The sequence below is a fragment of the Cavia porcellus genome, unplaced genomic scaffold (assembly GCF_034190915.1).
Source record: "Cavia porcellus strain 051 isolate PalLab524CR breed Dunkin Hartley unplaced genomic scaffold, mCavPor4.1 scaffold_26, whole genome shotgun sequence".
In the NCBI taxonomy this organism is placed as follows: domain Eukaryota; kingdom Metazoa; phylum Chordata; class Mammalia; order Rodentia; family Caviidae; genus Cavia; species Cavia porcellus.
Window position 1 is genome coordinate 45,427,697 of NW_026947509.1, and position 25,631 is coordinate 45,453,327.

Sequence of the window (25,631 nt, forward strand, 5' to 3'; positions counted from 1 at the left end):
TCCCCTTTGGCTAAACCAATCCAAATGTATAACCTTCCCCAAGTATAAAGTCTAAGAAAAGAATATCCACGAGAAAATTTTAGCTTTGTAATTTGAAGAGAACCTGAGAGAGACGCTCTTCACATTCTCACTGTCTGCAGTGGGGAGGATGCCTAGGAATCAATCGTGTCACCTACTGCTCCTGACACAGGCCCTCTCCTCCCACACGCAGCGGTGTCCTCTGCTCATCAGTGTCTGTGTTCCATGTCACCCCTTCCCAAATTATTTCACCTTCTCAGGAAACTGCATGTTTCCCTAAGCTTTCATTATCTATTTACCTACTATTTCCTGTAGAAATTATCCTTTTTTGCCTTCATCTCCTGGCCTCCTTTTTCCCACCCACATTAGAAGGAAAGTGCTTTTAAAACTGGGACATTCACACCTGCAATTCAGTAAATACTAAGTGTCTAGCGCAGTGCTGTCCCATTTGCCTCTCTAATCGCCAGAGTCCAGCACAGGATCAGGTACATTGTATGCATTCAATATGACACTTAATCAATCAATGAGCAATTAAAATCCAACAGTATAAAAAGCTTTGTTAGCTTCCTGCCTTCCAGATTCATAAACCCTCATGTGCATTACTTCCAGGACACCTCATGTCTGTGCACAGTGAAAAGATCAGGTCGAGTACTTAGACTTCTGGTCTAATTCACTGATGGGGAAAATACAGTCCCTTCCATGTGACACACTGGACACCAGTAATTATTGCCTCAAGTAAATACTGACCAGTGATGTTGCTAGAGATTCAAACAAAACAAGAAGAGTTGCTGCCTCAGACAGATCGTGGTAGACAAAGGTCCAGGCACACACAGTAACAACTCGGGGGCTACAGTATCTGGTAAATACCTACATGGGGGCATGTGGAGAGACTTGCCACAGAGCAGCGGGACCATCACATACATCAGCCTCCTGAAACTTGAAGGATGCCATGGCAAGGGTAGTGGGTGTCTCGAGGAGAAGGACCAGCACATGCAAAGGCCCAGAGGTGAACAACACTGGTATCATGGTAGAGGTGAAGGGTGGGTCTCTGAGGAGCAAGTTCAGGAGTGGACAGAGAAGTGGCAACACCCAATCCTGAAGAGCCCTGATGACAAACTGTCTCCCTAAGAAACAGGCTGTCTTGGGGCCACAGTGTAGCTCTGCATGTTCAGAGCCTGGACAACAGATGACCCTTATGCTTCCAAAGGCCCAGCTCTGGCAGAGGTGGACAGCCCTGTCCTCCACTGAGTCATTGGTCTGAAAGGGACTTGTCACATGGAGTAACCCATTTACATGCTATCACCCCACAAAACCAAATGGGCCCTCAATGGCAAAGGCCAGACTCCACTCACCCGTTTTCCAAGACAGAACACCAGAGACCTGCCAAAGTCTCTCTATTACTTAGCTTAACAAACACAGGTACATACTACCAGTTCATCATCCAGCCTTCCTGCAATCACTGCCCCCTAAATCTGTCTACATCCTCATTCTGATGCTCCCTAATAGGAATCATTAGTGAGAAAGAAAACAAAATGATTGAAGCCATCCGTAGAGTCTACATTAACACACACAACTTCCCCTTCCTCCCAAATCTGCAAACAATTCATCACAAACATATTGACACCCACATATGTAGAAACACCCCCACACAATCTGCCAGAATATATATGCCTAACCTCAAACAGCCTTAATTTTGTCTGTCCTAAACCCGTAACTACAGAATACTTTTCTCTTTCTTCTTCTACCAAGGAATGAAGGCATGCTGGGAGGAAAATATCAATGCAATGTGACTTTATCCTTCAAGAGAAAAAAGTACAAGAGATATTAACGTCTGGCTCATTTGAGTCTCTCTGTTTGCTCCCACAAGTTAATAATTTCCCAGTCATTTTCACATAACTCCAATAGCACAATATTCTCCTGAAATGCAAAATGCAGATTAGCTTTCCATGTGGAGTTTTTACCATTCTCCAGGAACCTAGTTTTCATGCAGTTATTTTAATTCTGTGATGTGCCAGCAACTAGAATGTACTGCATTTCTTTTGCCATGTCACACACTTAGGATTATAGAAGTCAAGTGTTGTACATTAAAACGTCTGCATTACAGGCCAAAAAAGAGCTATACATAAAACCAAAAGGTTAGCAACAACTAGATTGCCAGTCGCTACCTACATTCATTCATTTTCCTTTTTACAGCCAGAGCACCCCTATGTTCTGGTTGAGTTCGTGGCCTCCCAGAATAAAGACTGTATTTCTCAGTTTCTCTGCAGTTACTTGTTGACATATGACTAAGTCCTAGCTGATGGAATGAGTGGAAGTGACAAGTGTAATTTTAAGATGTACTTTAAAAGGTCAGGACATCACCTCCCATTTCCACTTTCAAAATAGCTGCATGAAAACTGTTCCTGGAAAGCAGGCCCAAAAGTAGCCATCTTGAAGCAGGCCCAAGGCAGCCATCTTGAAGCAGGCCCAAAAGTAGCCATCTTGAAGCAGGCCCAAGGCAGCCATCTTGAATTACACACACCAACAACTGCTTAGAGATGAAAGCTCTAGGACGGGGACAGTAGGATAGAAGGGAGTTTGAAGGGACAACTAAGAGCATAGACTTTATACAAAAGGAAAAAAACTTACATATTTAAGTGTCTGTTAGCTCAAGTCTCTGGCATGAAACCTTCATTTATGATCTAATAATTTTAAAAGCTTAAGAAGAAAACCAAATGAAAATGACAGATTTCCAAATGACTAGTACTTGCAGTTTAAAAACTATTCTATATCTCAATCTCAGTTCTTTTCTTCAGAAAGGTTTCCAGGACTTCTAGAAATAAGAATTGTGACCAAGAAAAGTTTGGTGAAAAACACACACGTGTTCCAGAGCCTGGACTCTAGCCCCAGCTCTCACAGTGTCTGCATGCCTACAGGAAAATTCTACACCCTTTGAGTCTCACCGTTAGCCTCTGAAAAGTGGAGCTGGTCCTGTCTTTTACATCAGCCTCACGGGGGCATTGTGAAGCATGTGAGAGATGATTTCTGTACACATGCTGTGTGCATCTTAAATCACTACAAAGGCTAGGTGGTTATTAAAATCTTTATGTGACATTATACAGGACCTACATAGTGAGTAAAGTGCCTACAATCTCCTGTTTCTAGCTAAGATAGTTAGAAACCAACAGGAAAATATAAAGAATCAACTATTTCCCAATACTGGCATTTCATTTAAGGTTCAAAGAAAAGACCTTACATCCTTGCGCCTCAACTTGCAATGATTAGAAAGCCAAACGTTTGGGCCAAGTAGCACAAACTCAGCACTGCATCTAGACGAACAGCCCAAAGTCCCAGCAGTGCATCTCGTTCATTAAAATGTTTACCTTTTCTCAATTGGCTGTGTGGACATACAGATGTCAGAATCAAAACCTGATAGGATGTCCATCTTTTTCCTCCTCCCATAGGTATACAAATGGTAGAAAACAGTGTGGGAGAGGGCCATAAAATGAAATGCAAAACAAGGTTGACACAGAGTATCTGTAGAGAAGATAAGTGGAGTGACCCTCCTGAGCCAAGACTACCGGGCCGATTAATGGAAAGGAATACCTCGCCAGTGGATGATAGTATCCTACAAATGCTAGGGAGATGGGCTGTAAACTGATCTTTGTCAAGTACTTATCATACACTGAACTCTACAGATTCTACAGAACAAAATAGCATCTCTTTCCGCATCTCAGTAGCCCCATGAAGCACACACTGTTGTCTGTCTGTTTTTCAGATGAGGAAACTGAGGGTCAGAGGAAAAAAGGCACACACCAAACTCAGCCAGAGTGTAAGTGATCCCATCCAGACTTAAACTCTGGCAGTATCACCTTCAGAGTCTCCATGCTTCGCCCCCACCTCACTGCCTCCTGCACAAGTGCCAAGAAATGAGAGAACAATAAATACTTACCTTTTCCTTGGAATCATGTTCTGGCAAAACAAATGGTTCAACAGGAAGGACCCTAAGAATGACTGAGATGCACCCAGATAATGGCTCTCAGAACTTTTAAAAAATGGATGAGCAAAGCGATGGGACCTCCTGAGACCGGAAGTCCCCTAGCTCAGGACCTAGTTAGCTGCAAAATCCTCCCTCCTTGCAACAGGACCTCCAGGCGGGTAGAGAGGCAGCTGTGCTCAGCACAGGAGGCTGAGTGTCAAACCCACCAGCGTTTTCTCACTTTATTCATTCCACTTTCTCCAAAACATCTGGGTTGCCTGATATCACTCCAGATAAACCAGAAATGGAAACCCCAAGGCTGGCAGCAAAGCCAGGGCTTCAGCCCGCACCCACTGTCAAGACCTGAAGGTCCTGCAGATGACAAAGTAAAGACCGCGGTGTTCTGGTGTCCTGCACCTCCCACCAACCCTCTGCTGGGGTCAGGGCCTCAGTTACTCTGCCTACCCCGGAGGCCACGAGGGGATGTGAGTATGTGTCCTGCAGGAAGCCAGAGACACAAAGTACCCTGAGGGCAGGTAGAGCCAGACCAGGGCAGAGCGCAGACGCGGATCCTCAGCCTGGAGGCTCAAGCAGCAAGATGCAGGCCAGAGTGAACTCGAGTACCTGCAGATGTCAGAATCACCAGACGGAAGACGAATGTGAAGGATACAAAGAAAACCCGTACCTTATTCATTTTTATATTGATTACATGTTTTGGATAGGTTAAGTGAAATACTGTCTAATATTAGAAGTCCTTAATTAGTATAATTAATTAGCACAATTAATTGCTTTGAATTGTGGCTCCTGGAAAATTTTGCAGTCCACACGTGGCTCATATTATCTATTCCCAGCGCTCTTCCTGACCATGTCTCAGGGTCCCACTGCACCCTGAAGACAGGGCGGGGCCAGGCACCTTAGAAGCTCACCCTGCTCAGAGCCCCGCCTCGCAAATGCCATTCTGACCACAAAACGGAGAATAGGTAGAAGAGGGCACATAGCAGATGTGGGGAGCCTCTCTGGAAGCTTCTACTGCCATCCAGGAGGGAGACAGTAGCAGCTAGATGGAGGGATGTGGTGACTGACTGGAAGAGGAGAGCTAAGAGGTTCTCCCAGGTCCTGCGGGACATGTCCAGGTGGGCAGCCATCAGCACCCTGCCTGCAGGACCCAGGGCTCACCAAGCACCCTGGGGTCAGAGATGCCCATTTCCATGAAGTTCCCCTGTGAGAGGCATGAATCACAAGTGCCCTGGGGATGCTGGAAGGAGTACGTGCTGCTCCCAAGTGCTTCCCTTCTGAAGAACTCCCAGAGCAAGTACCTGGAAGACCTGCCAAGCCTGGAATCACTTTCGAAGGCTGCCGGAAAGGATGGTAATTGATGCTCAGTCCAGGAAATGGGCTGAAAACACAGCAAACTGTTTGGATGGACAGGGTGGGAGCAGATGAGGTCTGCTCCAGCCTCCCTCTCCTGGTTTCCTCTCAGAGAAGGTTCAGGAGGAGACCACAGGGCACCCACCAGGCTCCAGCATCAGCCCAGGATCACCACCAGCTGGACGGCCTGATTAGATGGGTGTCCACAGGCCTGCTGGCTTTCCATTTTCTCATTCCTTTAACAAGGAAAACCCCTGCCTACCTTGGAAGGATTCAGTGAAATGACTCAGAGAAAGGCCCCGGGACCGCCTGATTTTTAGAGAACATTCCAGAAATAGGGGCTGTTATCTCTTGGCATTTCCTCCTCCCTGGTGCAGTCACACCAGTTCCCCAATAGGGCGGCAGGCACAAGTGAGACTTCGGCTGTTCTCACTTCTTCAGGTGACAAAGCTCAACAAGAGCCAGGCAGGCTGCTTGAGCATTAACCGTGCAGAGAAGCAAGCCCAAGCCGGTGGCTGCTGCGACGTCTGAGGCCTGCTCCTTCCGGGGCGAGCATTATGATGAATAATTAAAGCTGAGCTCTGCTTATCAAAATAAATGAACAAAGGATGCCTCTGACAGCCCCCACCACTTTTGGAGATGGTCCCCGCTCCCCAGAGACCGTGTCTTCCAGCCTGACCATCTTCACTGGCCTCTCTATCAATGCGGATAAATTAGCAAGCTGCTCCTCCACGTGAACCTTGCTGTAAATCACAAATATGAGTGTGTGTAAAATTATATAGCATGGGCCCAGTGTAATAATAAACACATTTATATTTTATAACTGCTGCTTTCTCCACATTCAAGCTGCCTCACTGCCCAGCCCCAGAGGTCCCCGAGTGCTCCCCACAGGCTCCTGCGAGGAGCAGCTCTGCTTCACGTGCAGTCTCCTTCCAGCCTGTCACACACACACACACACACGCCACCACCCAACACCAGCCAGTTCCTCTTTGTGCTGCAGGGGCGGACGGGAGCTGCACAGGCCTGAGGCCCTCTCTGCAGCTGAATGCAATGAACGCAACACAAGCCAGGAGCTGACCTTTCAGACCAAGTCCAAACAGGCCCTCGACCCCCGACCTCAAACTCTGGTGCATTCACTATCTGAATCGACCCAGCTGAAAAGACCTACGTGTGCACAATGGGATTGTGTTTACACAAAGATTTAACGCCTCAATAGAGCAGAAGCTGTTCAGTTAATTTTAATTATTGCTTTATTCTCCTTACAACAGATTTTTAAAAAATGTTTAACAGCAAGCTTGCAGTAATTGATCCCATAAGCTTCGTGCCGAGGTTCCCTTTAACTCATCTCACGACAGAAGGAGGAAGGGGATATTCAAAGGTTTCCTTGGCCAGAAAGAATTCTTCCCAGTCCCACTCTCTTTTGTAGAAGAAGGACACTAAGGAAAACCACAGAGAAGCATCCAGAACTGACCATAGGAAGGGGAGGAAATACACACAGTGGACAGCAACGTTCTAAGTGCTTGGCAGTGAACCCTAAGCACGCAGAGTGCTCATTAATTGGAGATGGAGGTCCTGGCAATTGTAATGACTTACTGAGATTATTTCCTCAGCGTTAGATAAAATAAAAGGGGTGTTATGAACATGAAAAGATGTACAGGAACACATGATTGTGCAAAGAAAAATCTAAAGGCAAACAATTCTTGAAAGTTGAGCCCTGAGGGTAAGTGTATGCTATTCCTTCCAGCGTCCAGGAATTGGTCTTCTGGTGTTAATATTTTTTTGTTCGAATCTCTGGAAGACAATGCCCATCATTCTAAGGTTCCTTTGGGTTCTTTTGGCAGAATGTTAGAAAGCAGCTCTGCCACTTCATTTTTCGGGTTAAAGAAGAGAGTGCACTGTGCTTGTGAGCAGAATCGTGACCTTAGAACATCCTCCTCATCTATGACTATCTTCAACAAAGCAGACCCAACAAGGATCCAATGGAATCGACCCTAAGTCACACGAGCACAAACGAAAGCACACAAACCCCATGTCCAAACTTACCCAGTAAGCTCTGGCAGGAGACAGACAAGCACATGTGATTCATGACACATCCACAGCCTCCCTCAACTTCTCTAAGGTACCTTCCTTTGAAATTTCCAATTTCATACTGAAAGAGGACCGCTAAGACACATTCTTTTAGAAGCATCATTTACTATTTCTTTCTACAAATTCTCAGCATTATGCAAACATAATAATACTTAGATACCATCACGAGAATCAATACCTCACATTGTTTCGTGTCTTCTAAAACTAGCTTTATTTCTTCAAACAGGGAAATAGGTGACTAAGAGCAAGGATTCCTAAGTCCAATCAAAACAGACTACACAAGACAACCATTCCATTTTCTGTTATCCCACACCTGTAATCATATTGGAAACTATTGCATGTTATTTAGCACATGCATGAGTTACGCACAGTAGTACTGAGCCATTTATTTTCCTGGACCAGAAACACAAGGTCATTTTTATTCCCCAAAGACATAATTCATCTCTAAAGAAAACACAGTGTCAAAAGCTCTGTGAGAGTTCAACAGTGCTAACTCTGAACAACCTGAGTCTCAGTCTTCCCATCTGTAAACCGGGTATGGTGAGAACATTGTGCTCATGGGACACGCGGCAGTGAAATGAGGTACAGGATGTGAAAAGAACAGCTAAGCCACTGGGATGAATGCAAGGGGTATTTTCGCTGACTTGGATATGCAGCAATACGGAGATGGCCGTTCGCAGTCCTGGTACCCACTCTCCAAACCAGCAGGAGCAGGACTGTCTCAGCCTCCCTTTCTCCAGCCCATCTGCTCTAGGGAACTGACTAAACAATCATCGCATCTTCAGGTCATCAAGATAAATATGACTAATTCCATACAGGGCCTAAAACCAGGGTCTGAAAACAACTGTGATCCAAAAGATGACACTCAGCATGACCCTGCGAGGCCAGTGCACAATGGCAGTACCTCCAAGCGGCAGGATAAGCTAATCTGTGTGAAAGCCACAGATGTCACGTTCCCCCTCCAGCCACATTCACATGTATGAGAGGAATACTGTCAACAGTATTATCTCCAAACAGCAAGGACAATGCCGTGCAATTATAATAGCATATTGTCCATTGTATCTGAGGACAGCGTGGCTGACTGACAATGTTATTTTCTATGCACGTAGCTAAAAGAATCAATGCATAATTCACATCTCCTGACAAAATGCAAGCATCAAGTACATGCCCATTAGATAAGGCCACTTCAGTCTTTTCCCCTGAAATAGCACCTTTCTTCCTAAGAACTCATAATGCTTCCAGTATTTCCCTCCCGGTGCTAGTGCAAACTGGTGGTGAATAACAGAAATACACTGAAGTAGCAGACACCAGTACAGCGTATGGGTTTCCCAGCAAATGCTCTGTTTGCTGACTGAGAACACGTCCATTCTGTTTCTGCACTAAATTCAGTCTTCTTTTGGACAGTGACAACACCAGTGTCACTGACCATTGTGATGAGCGTGTCCCACAGAACTACAATACCACACAGCGCCGCAGCTCCTCAGGGCCGGGTCAGTCAGCTGGCCATTTCTGGGCCAACTGCCCCCTGCCACATACCAGCCTTTCAGCTCCTGTGACTCAAACCCCTGCCTCAGCGAAATCTCTAATTAATCCAGGTCAGGAGCCTGCAGCAGCAGGGGAAGGGGCAGTGCTCAGGAAGGGCCCCATCATGAAGCTAAATCTAGAAGGAGAAGCATCCTGCAGAGGTGGCGACCGCCTTCACGCAATAAAGGAAAACAGCCCACCTCGTGTGGCTCTACAGGAGTCACCAATTAGCCCATGCTCCTATTTAGTCAGGAGCATTGTTAATGATTACACGTGGACAGCGGAAGCTGCAGGGTAGTCTTAAAAGGATTAAGACACATTCTATGAGTGATTCGAAGCAACTCTGAGTGATGACAAGGACCCAGGAGGTCGTGTTTACATTGCTGACCCTCCTGGCCAGGTGACCAGCGGCCTGGTTGTCCTGGGCACTGTGGGACACTCAGCAGCATTCTGCACTCCGCTCACCAGATGCCTGCAGTACACCCACGAAAGTGACAATGAAATACGTCAAATGTTCTGAGGGGTAAAAATCTAATCCCATTGGGAACCACTGCATTAAACACTAACAGTCTCACATTTAGGGTTAGGATTTAGGGGGTGCTATGACACTGCATATTTGATCCCGAGTGTAAGGGCCTCTTTAATCACACACACACACACACACACACACACAACTTCTGTTTGGCTTTCATTTCCTGCTGTACCCAGATTAGCCCCAGAAATTCTTAAAGGGTCAGAGTGGGTCACTCTCTCAGGCAGGGGTCAGCACAGGGCTTCTAGCTGAGGGCCAAAGAGAGAAAGAACTCAGCTCTGCCCCTCAACACGGGGACACATCTGCCCCACACGAGGGGCTCCCTACACTGGCCCTCAGAGACATGAGCAGCAGTCCAGCTGGTGGCTGGCAACTCTGAGACTTTTCCTTCCAGACGTGTCAGCAGATTCACCTGATAGGACAGGTGGTAGCTTTGAGTGGCCTGCGCTGGGGCTGAGGGAGCCCAAAGGTGGAAGGAGCTACATGGGCGTCTCCTCTCCTCATCCCCCAAGGAACACCTGCCATGGCCCTGCATTTTCTCTACTCTTCTAAACATGCAGGCAACTAAAGAAAACGACCTGCTCTCCCACCAGCATGAGGAGAGGAAGCCAGGAAGTACACATGGATGTCCGTCATCACTGGGACTAACCATGACCATGTCAGACGCCAAACAACCGGACCAGGGTTTCCAGGCCCTTTCCAGAGCCAGAGGAAGAATACGAAACTCCACTTGATCAGTGGGTAAAGGGTGGGCTTAGGCAAGGTGAATACGTCTTTCACTGCACTGTTCAGTCTACAACCTGCTCAGGTAAAGTAGGGCTGGTCCCTGACGCACTTGGAAACTTGTCATTCCAGCACCATGCTGGCAGCAGAGACGAAACCTCCATCGAAACCAGCCCCTCCACGGCAGAATGTAAAACTCATCAAGTGATAAGGGATACTCTAATTTCTCATGGCTCCTCACAACATACGGCCGAGTCCTTTCATGATCAAATACTAGCGAGCGATTGACAACTGGTCCTTTTAACAGAGACAACAAGGAATCCGAGACCTGCTCAATAGTACCTTCTCCTAGGGTTTTCCTCTTTCTCTTTACTGCTGAGATCCAGGGCTCTGTGGACCCCACGATGTTCCATCAGCCTCCCACCAGTCTTAAGTACAAGTTAAGCAGAAATGATGCCACAGAGCCTGGTCTCCTCTTAGAGCAGAAGGGCTCAGAGCCCAGATTAAGACTCTTGCTGCTTCTCTTGTGAAAGGGGACAGTAGATCTCATTAGTATGGGCCACCAGCATCAGCCATTTGTGTCAAATAAGACTTGTCTTTGCTAACTATTTTTGTGCAGTCGCACAACACACTTTGAGTTTTCTGAATAAAACAGCCGCTTCCCAAGGGGCAGAAGTTGCCTCTTCCAGGAGCTCCGATGACAGCCGCTTTCTCAAGCATTTAAAATGGAATCTCCTTGTGACACGACTACAGATCTGAAGAATCTTCCTCCTCACACTTTCAGTGAGGATCTCAATAATGAAAAGGAAACTTCCCCTCCAATTGGAAGGCAACAGCTACATGAGAAACAGTTACATTTTTTAATGCTTTTTAAATCACAAAATTGATTTCAGATTTATTATCCACAAGGTTTACTCGTTTGCCATAAACAGCTAAGGTAATCAAACACATGCATTAATTTAATATAAATACAAAGACATTATCAGTAAGTAAGTGAACATGTGCTGTGCACAGCAGAGGAATAAATCCCATCATGGAAAGTCACAGACTTCCCTTTCCTCCTTATAGGTAAGGCAAGAAAATCCCATAATGCATCAGTCCACTTTATTTTCTGCTTTGCATATCAAGAAGAATCGCTATAAAATAATTTAGTCCATTTAAGAGATAAAGCAGCACTACCCTCAACACATTAAAGATGCCATTTTGTTTTTAAGTTAGTAATTTTACCGTTTGTACAAATTTTAGTAAGGCCCATATCAAATTTTGGTAAGTAATTTTCAGCCTATTTTTTTCTTAAAACCAAATTCATCACTTAGGTGGCAGTCATCCGATGTTTTATTTCTTTAAACTGCATTCATAAGGAATGCAGAGAAAAGAATGACTTTAAGGCTCTAATGTGTTTTCGTAGCTAAAAGATTTAGTTGAGAAAGCAGGATGAGAGGACGCAGGTGCCAGACATTGTGTAGAATTTGCACTTATGCTCCATTAATTGCCAGCATATCTTCCGCTCCCTTTTCCTTCCCTTCCCCCACTAAATCCCTCTGGAAAACAGCAGAGCAGCAGGCCCAGACTGGTACCCAGCAGCAACACCAGGAGCAGAAGTAGCCAATTACCCTCCAGAATACAAAGGGGGGTGGTGGCGGAGGGAATGATGTAGTTACCTAGCAACCAGAAAGAGCAAGAAACAGCTGTGTAGCAGGCCTGGGCTGGTACCCAGGCAGAAACAGGATAGCCAATTAGCACACTGTATTTAATGCTGATGTGGTTTCCTAGTAACAGGCTGCACAAGTCAGTCTGTTGCATTTTCTTCCCCCTCCTTCCTCACATTTTCCTCAATCATGCACAGTATTACTATTTGCCCTAATTACTGTTTCTCCACTGCTTCAAGCAACCATTATTTTGTCCCTAGAGAAATTGGAAGAACTCAGAAAAAAACTCTTCTGTAATGACAGTATTTAGTTTCAAATTCACTTTAGCTGTAAGCCTTGAAATGCTAAACAACAACAAAGAACGAAAAAACAGAAAAGCCAGCAAACCACCCCCTGCCTAAACATGTAAGTAACTTACAATACCTTTTCTGCATACAAATATATGTGAGCAAAACAAAAATATGTAATAATACATATCATCCTTTTGCCATGCACTACATTTTTCGAATAGGTTGAATTAACTGTGTGCTTGAATTTATTCATATTGATTTTCTGACACTCTCTCCTGAACACTGGGAACATAAAATGTCTTATTACCTGTATCAGAGAGAGGAGATGTATCTTTTGTTGCTCTTTTTAAAATACCAATACTAGTTTTAACAGGCTCATGACCAACTGAGAATTCAATATGAGGAATCATTATTTCCTTTCTACAAGTGGAGGCCAAGGAAAGGATGGTGCATATCCCAGAATAAGGGGATTCAAAGCACCATGTTATAAGTTCATAATCAAGTAATGAATTCCACTGGGGTGACATCAAAAACTACCTGAGCACACACAATGAAGACAGAAAAATTTCAAATATGACTCCTGGGCAGATATTCTAAAATGCATTTCCAACACATCTTGCTGTTTGTATATAGTAGAATGTATGCCAGAGTGGAATTTATGTCCTATTCATTTGTACACAGATTGTGTAGTTCTATGTTTCTTGGGGCATCCATCAGGCTCCTAGCACCTCTACTTAACAGCAGCTTCGATATTGTTAAGAATCTACAGCTCTTCTGTCAAAATAGCCCTGCTCTGCAAGCAGAATGGGCTCAACAAGAAGACTTCAGACACTAACATACCTGGCTAGACAATTCCCCACGATGGAGGGAAAGGACTTTATCAACTGAAGATGGCTTACGCTTTCTTATCCACAACAAAAGAATTGATAACTTTCATTTATCTTTAATGTATCTACTCCATCTCAGCAATCTTGGATTAAAAAGAATTTTATATTGTTTACCTGAAAACAGGATGCACCACTGTACTGAATTCCACAGATTAAATGTTAGCTACAGTAATGAAAGGAGGATACATTCTGGAGGCTGGAACAACAAAAGAATTCTATGCTTTATGATAACAAATCAGTAGTTTATAATATAAAAGTTTTAAATTGCAAATGTGTTTTATTATGGAAACAAAAATACAGTAAAAGGAATCTTACCTAAAACACATAAATCTGGGGAAAAAATATGTATTTTACAAACTTGGTACTGTGTTGGGATGGACCACAGAAAGGAACACCAAATATATCAGGAGTGGGGTTCAAACCCACATGAGCACTAGCCCGTTAGATCTTATGTCCAACACCATCCCAGTGTCTAATATAAATAAATTTGAAAGGGAAAAAAGGAAAAGACACAGGGTTCAAAAATGAAAAGCCTCAGTGAAGGACCAGGCACAGCCTAGGCTCATAGGAAACTGACAGTGGGACATCCTGGTCTTCTATTCGCTGAAAGCTTACAGGGTCAAGTTCTGGGTCAACCCCCAACTCACCTATCTGCACAGGCTTGGATGTGAAGAAGAAGGTAAGATAAATATAGGACAGAACACGGCAAGCTTACTGCCCCTGCAGACAGTCCTAAATAATTTAGGTGAGTCACGCTGCATTATGTAAGCTGGTCAGGGCTTAACATGAGTGACTGAGGATGGGGACATTCTGGGGAAGGAGAATAACTCCTGAGCTAATTGACCAAATAACCAGCGCGGTAAAAAGTCACCACTCTTTGATCAGTTTGATGGTCTTGCTTCCAACATTTAGCTACATAAACGCCACGACAGTGCATTATCTGAGCACACGAGGCTACTCTCAGAACACAAAGAGTAGAAGCAGCAGTACAGGGCACTCAGGATGGAACAGAGAGATTCCAGTTCCAGCACTCCCTCACATGTTTTCCTGCTCACTTGAAGAATCCTGAAATTGTATTAATAGTCTCTCGAAACTGAAAATCAAGGAAACAGTTGCTGGATGTGTAGCCTGTCCACCAACAGGGTACTGTTATCAGGGCACTGTCTTGGAGGGTCAAGGAAAGGAGCAAGAAGACAGAGAGAATTGGGTCAGGTATGGGGCGGGGAATGCAGAAGAATAGAGTAAGTTTCAGGAAACAGCCTTGCACAGAGTCATCCAGATTGCCTGCACAGGTTGGGGACACAGGGAGAATGCCTCGCAGGGAAAGACCTGGCTTTCTATTTGGTACCCACGTAGCCTAGCAGAGCCTGTGGCAGGCTTGATTCTCAAGCTCTTTCATGGCCTCATCAGAACTAACTTCCTTCCATGAAAAGCTTCCTGACGATCCGTTATCAAGGTCTCAACTGTAATTTCTACTAAATGCAAATGGAATAAATTTCAAAGAAAGACAGCCCATTCTACAAATACTCTTGAAAGGATCATTCTCAAATTCTGTGGTGAAAAATCTTTTTAAAATTATACACAACTTTCTTCAATCCTACTTTTTCTCCTGACACAAACAGAATCACTCTGTTATTGCTTCAAATTCAAGAGTGCACATGAGAATTATTGCCCACCAACAGTCAAGTTTTTATAACATCACCTTAGCCTTCACTTTTTACAACACTTTTAACTTTCCTCAAGCCTCCTAGTATAGAAGTACAGGAGAACCATGACCATCACCTTGATTAACACTCTTACTCTAACAGAGATAACTTCCAGAGGTTATTTATTAAACAGAGTAACTGCTCCAAAGTTCACACTTGGCCATCCTAATGGCAATCTTCCAAGTGCACAGAAATCTCAGGACTCATTTTCCCTCCTGTCAAACAGAGCTGGCTGCCCTTCAACTCTTAGAAGTTGTAAAATTTTATTACTTCCACTGCATTTTCTGAAATGAAATTCCTTTGCCTTCTTTTCCTTCTTACCTAGCTCCCACACACCCTAATCCACTGCAATCTTCTCTTTTGAGAACAGGTTCTAAGTGTAAGACTTTATGGTATCATACTTTAGTCTCTTACATCAAAAAGCAAGATTATCATAAATGGGGGCAAGAATAGAGTCTAGAATAGTGTTCGACTATAATAATTCTTTAGGATAAAATACTCAATTTCATATTTTGCTGTCTTGACTCTTAACATACTTATTTACTGTGACTAACAATTATCCATTAAAGGGACATCTGGAATAGGCGTTCCACTAAGCTTTTTATCACTATTTTATAATGATAAAATAAATGGGCTCATTGTGTGTGCACCGAGTTCAAGCATTCTGTCTGCTCAGTTATGTGTTTACATAAATTTATCTTCATAAATGTTAAGAGCCATCCCTCTACTAAATCATCATGTGGTAAGTTCTAAGATTTTCCTGAATCATATAATGTTCCCATTGCTTATTTTCCACCACGTCACTTCATAATCCTTCTTCTCAAACTCTTAAGCCCCTGAATATGCTGAATCCAAACCGTCCAACCTCCCTCAACTCTCTCCACCTTAGGAACCAAAGCTCCAGGAACCCCTACTCCAGCTCCGTCCCAGAATTGGGTCTAAGGAGTCTCTGCCTGGGTGTGTGGAGGGATTTCACTGGCAGCCACGTGTCTCAGCAGATTAAAGGCCCTTTAATGTCTTCCCACTGTACCACTGGGCTTACGAGACAGCACAGAGACAGCTCAAAGAGCTCCATGCCTCCTCCCCCCGGTTTGACTGAGGTGTTTAATTTCATCCTGCTGATACGCCTGACCTTGAACTGGGTCTTCTGTTTATATAAATTCATGTATTACCACATTGGTGTCACTTAAAAGGATGAGCAGCAGCAATAAATACCCCTCCAGAAAGAGAAAAGTGGTATTTTACTCCTGAATCTTCCAGCTCCCTCCGGGTACTGACAGCAGCCCCTGGACCCATTCTCCTGAAACTCCCGGAGTGGCTTGGCTTGCCTTGGCCTCCTTTGACTGTCACCCACGGCACACAGCGCCTCATACCTACGGGCTCTCCACACCAGTTCCAGAATGACTGAAAAAACAAATGGAGGGAAAAAAAAAGGAAGGTGACCTATCAAAGAGGATGCAAGCCAAGGTCCAGGAAGGAGACCACGGGTCAGTTTTAATTCTGCCAGTGAAGGCTTTGCGTAGTCTGGGCTAAAGCACTTTTACATTTCTGGGCTTCAGTTTTCCCTATGATGTGATAATGTTTGTCTTGTTTTTCTTCTTTCATAGCAATATGGATTAACTTTGTCACTTTGATGAGTGAACTGAGGTCGTCCAAGACAACCTCTTGCCTCTCAGTAATTTGAAGATTTAAAAAACTGGTAACAGCGATGCTCATAATAACAGTAGCTACGAGAATGACCACAGTAGGCTTGGAAACAGAAGACTCCTTTGGTAAGTTCACCTCTGCTGCTTCTTAGTCACCTAGAAAGGAAGGTCCTTATACAGACTGCCAACTCCTACCAATAAAGTAGTCTTTATTGTATGTGGATTTACACTTTATGTTTTTTGTATACTCATAAGAACTGATTATAAAAAAATCTATCTCACTCATTTTCTTTCATTAGCACAAAAGTTAAGCGTTTAGAGAGGAACAACATTGGGTTCAAATCCTTGCTCTATCACCTACAGGCAGCAGGTGCTGCCTCTCATTTTCCTCATCTGTAAACAAAACAAGAGAGCACCTATGTCACTTAATTTGATAGTTAAAAGGGTTATTAGTATTATAAAAGACACAAAAAGTACCTGGCGCACAGCAAGTGTTTTATTAAGTATCTGTGAAATGGGTAAAATAAAATCCATTTCAAATTTTCAAGAACCTTCATTATGCATGCCACATAGGTGCTTTGGCTTCCCTCCCAAACACTACCCTTGTCCTTTTATTTAAAAGGTTTTTAGCCATCTGCAAAGAAACTACAAATCTTCATTGAACTTAAAAGAGTTGCCACCTCTTGATTCAAAAAAGACCTGCCCCGTAGCAGATATAAAACCCCACTTGTAGAACCACCCATCTAAAAGGCATCCCATTACCCTCCTGCAAAAACTATCACCGCACTGGAGTCTGTAGGAGCCCCCTCAGTGGCACCTAAGCAAACACAGCTTCCTCGCGGTGACCAACAACCCAAGATTTAAGTGCTGACCTGTTTCTTCATTTTACCAACACAGTCCGCCCTTCAGAGAATAAATGTTGACCTGCTTTTATATGAATTTTCAAACTTAAAAAGTCTGCTCACATAGCATAAAGGACCATTTCAATTCCAGGCTTTTCTTTCTTCTGAGAAAAGATCAAGAAGAAATATAGGGAGAAGTTCTTTCTCTTTTTGCATAGAAACCACTAAGATTTTTAACAAAATGTGTTTGGCTGAAAATGAGCCTAAGAGAGAGGGCTTGTTTTGTTTTATTTCTCACCATGAAGGTTCCCCTTGTATCACAATGGAAGGGTGTACTTGGCTGATTCTAAGAAGACAGATAAAAACTATGATGGCAGCAGTTGAATTACTGAGAAATAAAAATATATTATAGCGGACCAGAAAACAGAGTGAGGCTGAGGGTGGGCAATGCCCTGGCTGCGAGAGGACATTTTTATGCGTGGGCCAGTCCTAAGTGATCGCGCCCATGAATAAACCACACGCCACGTCTGTGTTGTCCTTCACCACGATCGGGCTACTTCACTATAACCCTTTGTCTCATTCTCTGCCTCGGCTCCTTCCACCTGGCTCCCCCATCCCTAACTCTATCTCCTTGGGCAACTAGTGCTTGCACCCAGCTACCAAACTGAACATCTGCTACCTTAAGAAAAAGATCACCTCATTGCTTAATATCCTCCAGGGTAAGAAGATTGGAGGATTCAGCATCCTTTAAAAAAACACCCACAGGAGGAGGCAAAAAATATGCCTCCCTCTTCCAGCTCAGTAAATTCTGTCCATATAAAGATTAAAGGAATAACAACTTTTAAGAATTCTTCAGTGCAACAAACCCATGTCCTGATTCATGCATTGTCTTTCTTTATGCAGGGAAGGTGGAGACTGGCACATTTTATTTTATTTCACTTCATCTTTCGCAACTGTGTCTCCTCCTTTGTAACACATTACCATATAAAAGAGATATGGCATATATATAACTCCCCAGAACAAAATGCCAGAGCTCCCCTTTCTCTGGGATGATATTTTTTTCCATCCCAAAATACCTCTCCAAATGAAAAATGAGAAATATTTCCACTGAATGAAGTGAATCATGCGCTAAAATACTTTGCCTCGATCCATCCAGAGCCCACTTTTAAAACTTCATTTCAAAATTTGGTCAGCAGCTCCCACTACTCCACTCCACACATCAGCAGTCTCTCTCCCACCCGATTCCCACTGCCGTCTACCTTTGCCTGAGAGCCTTTACCAGTCCATTTTCTTTATATGTTTGCACTTAATTTGATTTCATTCTTCATGCTTTTTCCATTATTCTGAGTTCATCCACACCACATAAATTATCACCTTTGTTTTCAGTTCCCCATTCACACTAATTCCAAATAAATACTTATGATTCTCATCCATTAAATCTAAATTAATTCATATTCTCTCTCGGATCCCCCCTTCCCATTCTCACCTCCCCTGTCTTCAGTTTCTCTTCCCTACACCACCTAGCTTTCTTTCCATGCAGTCTGTGAGGAAGGTTCCACAGGCAAAATGCTTCCTGCCTTCTCTCTGGAAAGCCATTTTCCCCATGACGGTGGGCTGATGCTTCCACGGCCAGGTCTAGGAACACTGTCACCCCCAATCCCACTGAGGAGCCATCAAAAATGGAGAAAGAAAACCTTACTTTCTGTGCATAACCCTCATCTGAAATGACTGGGGCCAGAAGTGTTTCAGATTTGTCATTTTTTCCCCTGATTTTAGAATACTTGCATACATATGGGGTATCTTGAGGCAGGACCCAAATCTAAGCATAAAATTTATTCATGTTTTATTTTATAGTTATTTTTCATAGTCTGATTTTTAGTATGACTCCATTTTGACTATGACTGGTCCCATGAGGTCCGATGTGGAATTTTCTAGTTGTGGAGTCACATGGGCTCTCCAAAATTTGGGACTTGGCAGTACCTTTTAAATTTTGGGTTTTCAAATCATGGGTACTCAATCTGTATTTAACTCTGGCCCACTGGCCCATTTCTAGTTTACATAAATCTGCTTTTCACTCAGTTACCACTAATTAATGGTAACAATAGTAGTAACTATCATCAAAAGCAATAGTAATGACTGTAACAGCCCTACCTGTATTACCTTTAATGAGTTCTTACTATCTGCCATGCCGTGTGCTTAATCTTCTAAGCAATCTATGAGAACTACAACAGCAAACAACAACAGTAATAACAACAACCCCACTACCACTCTAATTCTCACTATCTGGCAAGTAATTTGCTTCCTTGATCTTCAGCACACTCTGTGACATAAATGAAACTGTCCCTATTTTACAGCTGGGGAAACTGAGCCTCAGAAAAGATAAATAATTTCAGCAGGTCCTCAATCTAGGAAGTGGTAGAGCCAAACCCCAAGGACATAAGAGCTGCCCGGCTCTGGATTACCCTATAGTGCTGCCTTCCTGAGGGTGCTTGGCTCCTCCTCTAGGAGGAGTCTCTCCAGAGCCATCCCTGCAGGCAGGTAGCTGCAGGGGCTAGGTGGGATGGCAGGCCTTGCCTGGGTCATTGCTCCGAGCAGCTGATGATCAAAAGCCAAAGCACTATATGAAGCATCAGGCATAAAGTTACCCTTCGATGCCTCTGTGGGGACAGAAAGCAGAAAAATGTTCCCTGAGTTCTCCTGAAAGAACCCCTGCCCCTTGCACTGCTGTCCAGCTTCCACACAGAGCAGGGTGCAGCCTCTCTTAGTGTGACTCAGGCAGCGTCCACAGCCTTGAATTCCACAGCCCCAGCATATCCCAACATTCCTGCCTCATCCTTTCTCTGATTTCTAGGGGGCTGAGATGAGAGTTGAGTCATGCAACAAGCACCAGAGAGCTGTGATGCTTGTCATTAACTCAGTGACTTCAGAAAGAAATAAAAATAGATGAATGGCACTTTCAGGACAACATCAGACAGAAGGAAAGACAGTGGCAAAGATAGGAAGCCTTGGTCTCGGTGTATGTGGAACAGGGAGGTAGAACCCAAATTCTGATGGAAATCCACGAATGGAACTCGACCCCTGAGACGCAGCGTTCCTGGATTGTTAGGAGACTATCCCCAAAGCAAGAGGCAAAGGGAAACTAAGCTCAGAATTACAAGATTAGGAGTCTAAATCCTGCTTGTAAGGAGGCAACATCAGTTCTGATCATCCCATGGGAGTAACTTTGATCTTCAAAAGAGCGATTTGTTCAAGTCACGTATTATGCCTTCCCACTTTAGAGAAGTTCCTCAGTGCCGCACAAAGATATTTCACAGATCACCAAGACATCAGAGGGGAAAGGATAAGAGCCAGATTGTTTGAAAAATGTGGAAAATGAGGTGCAGAGAGATAAAGTAGCACACTCAAGGTCACAGAGCTAGTGAGTGACAGTGAGGACTAGAACGGAGATGGCTCTGATTTCCCAGCCATCTGTGCACCCCACCTTGGAGGCCCAGCCCACAGGGCCCGAGTTCCAGACCCTCCACTGCCCCATGTGCTAGCACCTACTTCTCTCTGGAAACACTCTTATTATGCCACTCACACTGGGGGAGTTTCTCCATTCAGCTCACCGTGTGCAGGCAGTAAGCAAAAGCCACACAAGTCATACACTGTTAGTGACCCACTTAAAAACCACCACTCTCAGTAATTGCTCCTAGTAGCACACTAGAACACCAAGCACAGAGACCGCCCCCAAGCACCAACCTCGAAGAAGAGAACAAAGCCCGGCCTTATGGAAAATGCCAGTCTCCCTCTGTTCTGTGTAATCCCTTTGCTTCCACACGATCCCATTGCTCAAAAGATCAATGTGACTCCTTGGAATTGCCGGCAAAGCTCTGAGTACAATACACAGTGCCATCCCTCCACCACCCACCCTTGCCACACACACAGCAATGTAATCACTTTAGCAACTTCTCAGTAACAAGCTCATTAAAAAGCAATTCTGCCATCTCTCCATACAGCACGTGCCAGAGAACAATGCAGGAGAGGAGATGCCAATTAATTATAGAATGATCACATCTAATGAACTCTGAAACCCTCCTGCTGCTGGTGACTTTGATGAAAAATCAGGGATGCCCGGAAAGGAGAGAATAGGAGACAGCCTGGCTTCCTGTTTCACCGTGAATGCTTTCAAGTATACCGCTGACCAAACCTGCAGTGCTATCTTCCTAAGACAAGGACAGGAGGGACCAGGTTCCGATCCTGAATGCAGTCTGTGAGTCACACTACAGAGCTCCCTGCTGGCAACCTGAGACCATGGTACTTGGCATCACCTCTGCAAACAGCCCTCAGCCAGCCGGCCACAAACCCGCGTCCTGTGCTGGGGGCCTCCTGAGAGCCCCAGGGTGAGGACAAGGTGGTTATACCGCCCTACCCAGGGCCCCTGCCTCTGTACCCCAGCCACTGAGCTCCAAGGCCACTTCTCGGGACCAGCCAGCCCTTCCCACCGCAAGGGAAGCAGCCACATGCGGCCAACTTGTACCACTACCTGTGTGAGTCCTCTGGTGGGCCTTTAAGTGGGAACTTTTTGTATACACTTTCCGGCACCCGTTAAACTGACAGCGGTGCACCCTCTTCTTGTTTTCGGGGCACGCCTCGGCCCCTAGCCCTCCTTGCTCGCTGTCGCTCTGTCCACTCTTGGCCGCCCCGGCCGGTGCCACTGCTGCGGCCGCCGATGTCCCCACCTTGACTGAGCTGAGTGCGGCCTTCTTGGCCACCAGTTTCAAAGTCACCGTGCCGTCCACGGCCGACAGGGTCTGTGAGGTTTTGACCAGGTGGCGGCTGAGCTCTGGGGACGATGGGGGTGTTAATGAGGTCACTGCGTTGAGCTGGGCCTGGTTGACAGCCGTGTAGCTGTCCAGGGCAGAGCTGGTGGGCTGCAGGCTGAGGCAGGTCTCTGAAAGCAGCTTGTCGCGGGACAGCAGGATGTCCACGGCGGAGCTTTTGTCACACAGACTGGCCTCCACGGGCAGCAGCAGTGGGTCCAGGCGCCGGAAACTCTCCTCGATGCAGGGCGCAGGAGAGGCATGCAGGAAGCAGTCCAGGTCCTCGCCAAAGGTCTCCGAGATCCGCCGGGGCTCGGTCTGCAGGTAGCGCTCCAGCTCAAGGCATGTCTGCGGGCAGGAAGGACGGGGGAGAAACAACCATCAGAGGCGAAGAAACCTGCAGGCCAGAGCTGGCAGGCCGCGGGGCAAGGTGCCCAGAGACTGCTATGTATGGCAGCTTATTAAAATTACAATTCCTACAGCACTCTGTGACAAGGAGCAGGAATCCCATCGCAACGCTTTAGCATCTCTCACTAGAGGGTGACATGATTAAGTTCAGACACAGCTCCCCAGACCTGTTAAAGACAGGACCCAGCAGCACGACATAAAACTGTCACCTGGCGAAGACACAGAGAAGAAGCAAAAATGTTAGTTGCAACAAATCTTCATCCATGGTGCCAATAAGTCTTTGTAAGATGATATAAGCGCTTTCGTGGCAAAATTTAATACTTAAGATGTTTGCATCACTCTAAAGCTGTCCTCACTTAAAAATTCTACTACTCAAGACTCATAAAACTACATCACCCAACGTGCAACATCAGCCCAATCAGTTCCACTTTCTTGGCTTCAACAAAGATGGACTAATGGCAAATATAAAGTGTGACAAGTTCCAAATTTATTGCCACCATAAAGCTGGTATGTTTTCTACCAATATTCTGATCTTAGGCTTTTATTCTGTTAAGAATATATTTTAATGAAATACCTACTTCTATTGTTTCTGTCACGGATTTTATGTTGGTGACATTTCAAAAGATTTGTTTTTTTAATCAGACTTCTAGTGAAACTCTGCATTACTGACTGTGAAAACCAGATTCTTAACTATGAATCAGCTCTGAGCTCTGCTGCTGAGGTTTAATCATATGAAGTAATGAATGGTTCCAATCTTCATTCAACCTTCACAAGTGTTCTTTCAACTACTGTCCTCACCGTGGGGTGCAGGGCTTTGCTTGTGTTAGAAAGAGAAGACAGCATGATAGATCCACGTGACACAGGCATAAAACAAATAACCAGAAGCTAAAAATGTCAAAAACTCACAAACCAAAGTGATATCAAGGTATATTCTGTAAAGTGTATTAGTTAAACTGTTGGGTGGGAGGTGGACTGGTAATGAACTCTAATTGCTAAGACAGAGCTATTTTTCTAGAAAAAACTAGTGGAAAAGTACTTTTGGTTTTGTTTTACTTATTGATGAAAAATAGCTCTTATATTAGAAACCAATCCTTCAGTGTTACCACTTCTCCTATCTATCTAGAAATTTGCATTGTCCCCACTGGCCCATATTCTGAATTCCGTGATCTAAAATTTCCCATTCTTTTCCTACCTCATTGTTAGAAATTCTCATTTAGACCTCCCGGATATCAAAATGCTTTGTCTTAGCTAGTCAATTAAATTCTGAGTTATAAAATTCTAATTCCCTTAAGCTTTTAAGCTTCTTTTTCCTTTTTTGAACTACTACCTACAATGTGCAGTACGTACCCACCATGATGTAACTAACTACATACTAGGACTCTGGTCTTTTTGTGCTCTCCATTCTTCCAAAGCCATTTGCTCACACCAGACCCTGGTAGTTACCTTATGCATGGCACCTAGCTAAGTTTCCCAAAATCGGAAACACATATTCACGTAGTGGCCCTTTCTATGAGTATTTGTCATCAAAATCTGTCTGCCTTTAGGTACTTGCTTTTACTTTATGCTTATTATTTTATCTCTATTTTCAGTAAGAGAATCTTTCATTCTTAGCAGTAAAGGAAAAATCGTATTAATTGCCAGATATTTTGGAATGTTCTAGATATCTTTCTACTATTGATTTCTAGTTTGATTTGTTATCAAGTAACATACTTTGTAAGATATTGATCCTTTTAAATTTCTTGAGGTTAATGTAATGGCCAGTGGTATGTCCCATTGTGCTGAGGCAGGCAGTCTAAGGAATGACCACTAATACACATCTTCAGAGTACAATCATAATGCTTCTTGAACTTTGCCCAAAGAAACAGATCTTTGAGACATGGATATGTTCCAAGTAAAAATAAGCTAAATTATGGGTTATAGGATGTCCTTGAGCTAGTTCTCTTCCTCCCACATACCTACGTGCCAATGCCTACTGGGTACAGCTTTCGTAGGTTCTGGCCCCTTCCATACCTCTCAGCTCAAAAAGATTTAAAAGTCACTAGAAATTTGATATTTAGGAGACATATTCTGAATTCTAAGGCACTGAAATAATCTAAATACATCCATATGCTCTTCTGGGAGCAATAAAAACTAACCTAGGTCTGCATCCCAGGGGCACATGAGTCATACTTATGATCTAAACATGGAAAGACCTTGGTCACTAAAATCTGGATCACTTTGGAGAGGCTATAAATTGTAACCGAGACGCAGGACACTCTTATTCCATCTGAGACTTAGAGAAGCATGACTGCCCATCAGGACATGCCACATAGTCCTGTGAAACTGCTGGGAAATCCACTTCTTATTAGATAGAGACGGAGCTTAGATCAAGAAGATGTCAAATGGAACATGGAGTAAGGGGCTTCTCATCATGAGTGTGAAGATTAAAATGCTAATCTTGAGGTGAGTCATAAGGCTAGATAATTTTCAAATCAAAGAGAATTTTTACTTACAATAATTATAAGAACTTTCTTAATAAATGCCCCCAATGTTTAATCAGAATTTGAGGCATCAGTATTTACTCATGAGTTTTAATCCATACCAAGATGGTTAAAGAAATGAGTGTGTACATGCATAAGTATATATAAGTGTATTTTCCTAACTCCATCTACTGAAAAAGCCTGCAAGCCAACACTCTTATACAACAGTGAACGCAAAGAGATCTCAGTTGCTAAATATCATTACCCTGTAACGAGAACTGGGGTTCTCTGAAGAAATATTTGTCTTCAGATTTGGGGCAGAAAAAAAAATGTAAAGCAAGCTAAGAATGTATTTTTGTAGGACCATAAAATAAGAAACTGGTCATTCCCTAAGGGAGTATGTCAAAAGGCTTGGGTGCTAACTTAAAATTGCTCTCATGGTCAAATCTGAACAATTTAAGTACAAAAATGAGTAATAATAATAATGTATTATATAAACCGAGAGACTAAAGTAAAGCTCCATTTTGAGATGAAATAAATAAAAGGAAAGGAATCCTATTAGGTCAGCTATCCCTAATAGTAAAATTACAATTAATACAAAAGCACTGGTGGAAACAGAAAATCACCATAAGACAAATCATGAAGAAATAATGATTGCAAGTTGGAACAAACCTATGGATGCTAAATTTAATAGATGAAAATAAGATAAAAACAAGATACCTGTCTATTCT

At 44.0% G+C, this 25,631-nt stretch overlaps 1 protein-coding gene across 1 annotated transcript in view; it reads right to left on the reverse strand.

Annotated features, from left to right (window-relative positions):
- Positions 1-25,631, reverse strand: part of Klf7 (KLF transcription factor 7) — an 84,131-nt gene that overhangs the window by 22,550 nt on the left and 35,950 nt on the right. Inside the window, exon 2 of the mRNA XM_063237359.1 lies at positions 21,757-22,381. Within this exon, the coding sequence (XP_063093429.1) occupies positions 21,757-22,381 (625 nt within the window). The remainder of the gene's footprint in view (positions 1-21,756; positions 22,382-25,631) is intronic.